Genomic DNA, 7,996 nt, shown 5'->3' with positions numbered 1-7,996 from the left:
AAAATTAATTTATTAAATAAATTTAGTAAACTTTTAACAACTTTAGTATAGAGTTATAATCACAGTAAAATCTAACTTTGATATTTTTATATAATAAAAATTAACTTATTAAATTGATGATTTTTTTAGTTCATGGTTTTTTATAATTATTGATTTTTGTATTGTGCTTTTTAAATTAAATTTTTAGTATTACAAAAATAATTTACATTCAATCACTATTTAAAACTATTAATAATCTTTTACTAACCCTAACAATTTTACCAAAAAAAAAAACTGCATTTATATGTAGGGTCAAATGTTTTGCCGCTAGTAGTGTTACAAACGAGGCTAAGATTTTGATGAACCCTATAAATATTAAGTTCTAAGTATACTGTTTTTTATAAAAGATCTGAAAAAGTAGTTTTGTCTTTTTAGTTTCTAAACAATATAGATTTCAATAAGCTTTTTTTATTTTGAAACTAAATTCTACTTGTCAAAGTAGATTGTTTTTAATCTACTATTTAAAAAAGGTTTACTGTGATATGAATACTGATGGGGGAGGATGGAACTTAGTAGCAAGTGTTCACGAAAATAACATACAGGGACGTTGTTCTCCAGGAGATTTGTGGTCCGGAGAACTAGGGCCGGATAATCCTGGTATCTACTAATATAATTTTAAGATTTACATTAGACATTCAGTAAAAAGCACTTCTTGTTTATAAATATTAACAGTAAGTTAAGACAGTGGTTTTACTTTTTGTTTAAACATATCAAGTTTTTAATAAAACCGGTCTTAAAATAAGTTTGTTATTAAAAATTTACAAAAATGTTATAAAAGAAAGTTAAACTTGATGTGTTTAACCATTTTTTAGAAGCAGTAAGTTGTAAATATAGTGTATGTTGTTCATTGTTAAAAAAAAAATAAATAGTTTAATCAGGTTTTTTTTATTTCAAACTCGTTTTATTTTCAAAAGTAAATATTAATTATTTTTATAGCAAAATTTAGTTTTATTATGTCATTGTGTCAACAAAAAAGGTTTTGTATTAGATTTAGAATAAATATTTTCAGTTATTTTCAGTTTTTATCCTATAGTTTTGCTAGTTTGTACTAAAGTTAATTGATTTTAAAGTACTGGTGTATCATCAGCTTTGTATACTTTTCGTAGGCTATAAAGTCTGGCAATATTTAAATCAGATAGACGTATTGAATCATAATCATTACAATTTATCTTACTTCTCTTTTTTAGATGACAGTAATCTGAACTGTACAGCAGATTCTATTCACATGGTGTTTTCAAATAATTGAACTTGTCGTAATTTCAAGAACTTATATTTGTCAAACCAAATAGTGTCCTTTTTCTCTTCATAGTTATTTTTATAAGTTTGTCACGAATATCTAATTTAGAATATCTGCGAAACTTAACCTTACAACTTTTCGCAAGATTTGAAAATTAAGTAGCTCTACTTTATTTTTATGTATAAGAAAGTTTTTATAACCCATTCATTAAACTATTTCAAGAAAATACATTAACACTTTTTACCGAAGGTCACCAGTGTTATTTAAACAAACTCTTTCTTTAAACATTAATATAAAGCTAAACAATATTTGTTATAAACTCTAAATATGAATAACATTTATAGAAACGAGTTTAATAATCAAATAATTTAATATAGACAAGCAATATTAAAATTAAGGTTTTGAAAACAAATTAGTTTGTTAAAAGTGAAGTAGTTTTATTTATAAGTTAATAAGTCATGAAATTATTAATCATAGATTTAAGTTGAAAACAAATAATTTGGTACACGAATTTCTTCTGTTTACACTGGTCATGACAACATTATAAGAATAAAATATGCTATACAACTCAAATTACTGTCTCCAAGAAAAGTTGATAACTAATTTTTGATGTTAGTAAGTCATTACAGCCATCTGGTTCATATAGATCAGGGGCCCGCAAAAGGTAAATCCGCAGCCCGCGAGCACGTTATTTTTTTTCTAATTGAATGCGGCCCGCGAAAGAAAATTATATGGCCCGCGAGCATGTTAATGTGGCCCGCTGAGCAAAAACAAATTTTTAATCAAATTTTTTTCGTAAGTTTGATTTGATTTGATAGATTTCGTTTAAAGTCCCTGTTTTTTAAAAGATATATAAAAAGACTTTACTACTTTGGCTTAAAAATGTGAAAAAGACAGATTAGCACTCGACTAGTATTTTTTTCACAGTTTCATAATAACTTTCTTCTTACATCAGCAAGTTATTATCTGAAACGGAGTGTAAAGAGTGCTTGGATTTAGTAAGTTGTATATAAAACTTATTTAATAAATTAACTAAATGTAAACGGTTTTCATTGTGTACAAGAGTAATGCACAATAATTAATTAAAATGTCATTTAATTACAAGTTAAGTATCTAGTTTAACATGTAGTTTATACCTATGTTTCTCTTAAATATGTTTTATAATTATATGTTATTTTCAAGTGTACACAAACAAACAAAGTTATTAAGATGCTATATTTTTTTTATTTAATACTTAGTTAGATTAAGTTAAATTAAAAAATAATGTGTTGTTACTATTGTTTCTATATAAAATACTTAAAATTCACACTTAAAATAATATATATGACATAAACTAAAATAGTTTTTGTTAGGTATATATTTTCTGTTTTCAAACAATAATTTTTGGAAAATTTTTGTTTCTTTTTAATTGTTCTATAATTTAAAAAAAAATTCAATCAAGCTATAGCACATATTAAAATTTGGTTGTAAATGTGCGAAACACTCTAACAAAATACTTTTTTTGTGGAAGTTTTATAGGATCTGAATTTATTTTCTAATAATTGAAGGTCAGAAAGACGTGTTGAAAATTCGTCTGATAAGTTTATAATTGTATTTAAAAGTCAAAATCTGTTTTTAGTTTGATGTTCTTTAAGGTCTTGGAACTTTAAATAGTTTTATTTTTCTTCTATCTGAAACCCCTATAGGCTTAACTTTGTTTCTAAAGTCATAATATTGTACTATATATCGTAGAATTTTTTTTTCTTGTAATACCAAGTTATGTTTTTAAGTTACGATGTAAGAAATACCAGAAATGCTAAAGTTAGTATCAAGTTTTTATCTTTATAGACAGTATTGTTTATGATTTCACTTTTTATAAAAGATACAATTTCATTTCTTAACTTGTAGACTCGTTATTGCATCAAACAAAAATTTCACCAAAGAACAAGCCAAAAGTAAACTAGGTCAACGTATTGATTTTACGTTTTTCTAATACTTTTTGAAACTGTCGGTGGTAAAGTTTGTTTGACAAAATTGTTTTCACTACTTAAACTGTTAATTTCATAATTTTTTAAAGCTTGTTGTCTTCGCTCATAATGCTTCGGTTTATTACTAAAATGAAATTAACTTATAAACAACATAAGTCCATTATCTGGTTTCAAACAAAATCTTATTACCATCATGTATCTAGCAATAATTGCAGTAGCAACATTGTTAACATAAAATTAAAATCAACAACCTTTTCACCTTTGCTATTGAAATATATTTATCTTTGTTGTGCTTTGCATTGGAATTAAACCGATAAAATGTTCTAAATTTTTAAAGTTAGTAAAACAACCTCTTAAAAAAACTCTTTGATGAGTAGTATCTGTTGTATCAGTGCTCTAATCTTAACAGATTGATTAATGTCCTAATTTGATTTTTATGGCTTTATAATCTTCAGACAACTTTTAAACACGAATTCTTATTGTTATTAAAGAAATAAATAATAATTGTTTACTATCTCCAAAACATTTTCTTTAAAAAAGTTTTTAATTCAAAACTATATCTCCTTTTTAGTAATTAATTTTGCTATTTTATAACTTGCCTTAACAATTTGTTTCTGATCATTCTGTAATTACAAGTAGATAATCACGTGCTTTGTTGAAACTGACTTAGGTAATTTGTTTTTTCTCGTTTCTCGCAATAACTCCTAACTATCGTTTTTTTTAGTTCTTATTGCTCGTTTTATATTTTACATTTTCTCTTTTTAAACGCAATACTTTATTGCAGATAAAGAATTTCTATAATTCTCAACAAAAAAAAATAGTTTTTCTACTTCATTAATGGCTTAATGAATTTTACCCTTTAGTTAAAAATATTCAAGGAACTTAATTGTCTTATCAAGCTGACTTATAATATACATTTTTAAATATATTTAATTAAAAATTTATAAGCATTTTTATCTCTTTATTTGTGAACTTTATTCTAAACAGGGTTGTTAAACAAACAGGCTAGTTTAAAAATTTGAAAAACTTAGACTAGGTTAAACCTGTTTAAGACATTTTTTAAAACTCGGGTGTGTTTAAAACTTTAAATTTGAATAAATCTTCGATATCTCTTAATATTTTTTATAACTGTAGTGTAGTTAAAATTATTTTTTCTAGGCTACTTAGTTATTATGTACTTTTTCAAATGATGATATTTTAGATAGGTATTTAAGTTAGATTAACAGCAAGTTTTTAGCCTTTTCAACTTTTAATAAACTTAAACTGGTTTTTTATAACTCAGTCATTTTTGCTTTTTAAGTGACGACTATGTAAAAGACTAATTTATTACTAATAAGGTATTTTATTAAAGTACTTCAGTATTAATTATTAAAAAAATATTTTTAGTGTTTTTACCATAAAAATAGTGATAATATTTATTTAGTTTACTAATTACTCTATTTTAAAAGAGTGAAAACTATTTAAAAAGCAAAAATTATTTTAAAAAACTAATGTTTTTAAAAATATGAAAAAGCGGTTCATTATATAAAAATATATAAAAATGGCGCCCTAAAATTGTTTTTCAAGCTCAGTTTTCATAGAGAACTAGATTGTAAGTAAAAAAATAAAAATTTTAAGTTAAACTTATTTAGTCTTTAAGACAGTACGTAGTTTGTTAAGATTTAAGTATATTAGTTAATGTAAATTTTGTTTTGATAAATATGTATAACCTAAATAGGCGTTTTATGTGTAGCTAAAAGTCATTTAAAATAATAAATTGAACAAAAGTAAAACTTTCTTTAGTTTGACTAAAACTAAAACCAAAGGATTATTTAAAGGTCACTAAAACTAAAACTGCGACCCGCAAAAATTTTGAAAACTTGAAATTTGGCCCGCGAGCACCAACTGCCTGCTGACCCCTGATATAGATAGACCAGGACTTATTAGTTTAAAAAAATACACAAAACTGACTTGCCCTTCAGATAACCCTCAGATGTGTTAAATTGTCAAAAGTTGCTAATCCAAGTATAGCACAATTTTTTTTGCTGATGAAACAAGAAAAATTAAAGTTTTCTAAAGAAAAGATAGGTATTTCCTCATTAAAAATAAAATCCCTATTTAAATAACTACCTGTAGAACTTAGTTTGTTCTAAAAACATATTTTTAAAAGTAAAATTACTTTAAAAAATTAGAATTTTTCGATCATTAGGATAGTTGAACTTATTATTTTTTATTTGAAATATTTTTAGGCTAAACAACTTGTTTTATAATAACATTGTTTTGATTCAATACGATAAATTCTTTTTTTATAATCTTACCTTTGTAGGCTCAAACAGTTGGAGTAACTATGCAACATTTGGCAGTGTAGATTCTGCAACCAGTCAAGACTATAAAAATTCACTGTACTATGAATACAAGGTCAGTTTTAATAAATGTTTCTAAACAAACAGTTAAAATACAATTTAAGTAAGTTTCAAAAAAAAAAAAATATATATTTTTGTTAGCGTTTAGATACTTTTTATTTTCAAATACTGGATATAGGAAAATACCATTCTCTGTCATTATTTATGTAAACAGTTCTACTTCTGCATTTGTAATTTGAAAAATATCTGTTATAGATGCTATCTGACAAGTTATTTTTTTTAAGTACAAAAATACTTTTATTTTTGTGCTTCTTAAAATAATTATGAAATGTACATTATACACTGCATTAACTATGTTTTTTTTAAGTTTTTTTATTAGACTTATATTTAAAAAAAGTTTTATACTTAATATAAAATTACCATACCTACTATACTAGATTAAACTAATATTTAAATTAAAGATTTTAAAGCTAGGTATTTATATTAAGTAATAAAAGTTTTTATAGATTTGATTAATATCAACAAATAAAACAAAATTATACGAATTTATAAAAGTACTAAATATAATAAGTTTTAAGTAATAATAGTGATAATTGCAAAGAAGATTTCAAAACATATCTGCTTTTTATTAGTTAAATTTGTGACACTCATACTTAACATTTTATGAATATAAATTCTAAATACACTATCTTTTTTTTATTTAAAGTTTTTTTAGTAGTACAGTAGTTAATTCTAGTAATCATTGATAGGGTAATTTTATTTCTATATATATTTTTTTACATAATTTGTATGACTTTTTCATTAAAAAATGTTGTGATTTTGCTTATAAGTTTCTTAACAGGGTAAAAATGTTATGATGTGGCACATCTTAAACAACAACGTTGTACAGGACTGGTCAAACCAATCGTTTTTGCAGTATTACACAAGTAATAACTTTCTCACAAATTATGGAGGAAACCTACAGACGATTTATCTGAAATACCTACCTCTTGTTAACTTAAATAGTAGCTGTAAGTTTTTTAAATAAGAAAACATGAGTTTAGAAAATTAAAAGTTAAGTTTATTTAATATATAATAATGTTAATTGAACTTATTGTAGCAAAAAATTGATTAAAAGTATAAAAGGATAACATTAATGTCCTGGACATGACAATAAACTGTATCCTGGTGTATAATTTGATAACCGAAAGGTTTTTTCGTACACCAGGTCCTTGGACCAAATTTTTGAGCGCTTTTTTTTTCGTTCAATAAAAAATATATAATAGATAAAGTTTAAGTTTGTATAATTAAAAACAGTTAAAAATAAAGTACAAAATTAATTGTTAGTTGATAAATTTATTTGGTAGAATTTTAAAGAATGTTTTTTAAAAGGTTTTATAGTAATCCACTTCTTTTATATAACTATAGTTATTTTTGCCTAAGTCTTTATAAAATTAATGAAAAGTAAACAAATTTTACTGTTTTTTACAAAGTATAAAAATAACTCTAAGTTTAAAAATGAATAAGAAATAATGAATTTTACCACACGACCATCAACAACAGCATTAGAGACAACCTACGACCGGTTCTGTCCTTATTAGGACTCATCAGGCAGGCATAGTCGCGAGAAACCGCTGTTGAGATCAAACCAATCGGGCTTAAGTGCATATGCACTGAAGCTACCATTTAAGGGTAAAGTCCAAAAAACTGACGCTGTCAAATCGTTCTCAGCCCAACGTCTGAGACATTGTCAGCCTAATGTAAGATTTTACTCTGTGCTCGTTTTATCAGTTTTAGCCAATACTTATTTCGGCCATCATCAACAAAGTTAAGATGTTTCGCGCCATTAATAACTATTAATGAACTTTACCGCACGACCATCAACAGACCGTTTTCATCCTTATTGTGCAATATTTGTGCAAAACTTATCAAACGAGCGTAGACTGAAATCTTACAATTATCTTACAATGTCTTAGACATTGGGCTGTGAGTGATTTGGCTGCATCAATTTTTTGAAATTTACCCTAAAACGGTCGCTTCAGTACATATGAACTTAAAACCGCTTGTTTAAATCTCAGCAGCGATTATTCGTGACTATGCCTGCCTGTTGAGTCTGAATAAGGACGAAACCGGTCGTAGGTTGTCTTGGATGCTGTTGTTTTTGGGCGTGTGATGAAGTAAATTTTTGATGGCGCTAAACATATAACTTTAAAAATTGATAATGGTAACGAGTAAACTTTCAATATTTATTTACACAACAATGTGAACTGCTCTGCTCACTGGATACGATCACGTCACAAATATCGAGCGTTAAGCTTTTGTGTTAAAATTCATAAGTTAAACTTTTTATTTAAAGTTTCAAGATTCTCTGAGTCCTTTTCAATTTACTCCTAAAAATTTCCATTGATTCTGTTAAAAACTGTTTTATATAC

At 25.4% G+C, this 7,996-nt stretch overlaps 1 protein-coding gene across 1 annotated transcript; it reads left to right on the top strand.

Moving 5' to 3' along the window:
* Positions 1-485: 485 nt before the first annotated feature.
* On the top strand, positions 486-7,737 carry LOC145832315 (intelectin-1-like). The gene is made up of 4 exons (XM_082939633.1): positions 486-636; positions 5,549-5,640; positions 6,427-6,595; positions 7,643-7,737. The coding sequence occupies exons 1-4, from the start codon at positions 522-524 to the stop codon at positions 7,735-7,737; spliced, it is 471 nt and encodes a 156-aa protein (XP_082795759.1). The 5' UTR covers positions 486-521.
* The last annotated feature ends 259 nt before the right edge of the window (positions 7,738-7,996 follow it).

The sequence above is a fragment of the Thalia democratica genome, chromosome 3 (genome assembly GCF_965202585.1).
Source record: "Thalia democratica chromosome 3, ktThaDemo2.hap1.1, whole genome shotgun sequence".
Classification (NCBI taxonomy): Eukaryota; Metazoa; Chordata; class Thaliacea; order Salpida; family Salpidae; genus Thalia; species Thalia democratica.
Note: the sequence above shows the minus strand (reverse complement) of the source record. Positions and strands in the feature narration are given on the sequence as shown.

Bases quoted from the DNA above. Each gene is read 5' to 3' on its own strand.
- LOC145832315 (XM_082939633.1), top strand. From the start codon at position 522: ATGAATACTGATGGGGGAGGATGGAACTTAGTAGCAAGTGTTCACGAA. The intron at 637-5,548 runs GTATCTACTAAT...TTACCTTTGTAG, and splicing joins ACTAGGGCCGGATAATCCTG to GCTCAAACAGTTGGAGTAAC. The intron at 5,641-6,426 runs GTCAGTTTTAAT...GTTTCTTAACAG, and splicing joins CACTGTACTATGAATACAAG to GGTAAAAATGTTATGATGTG.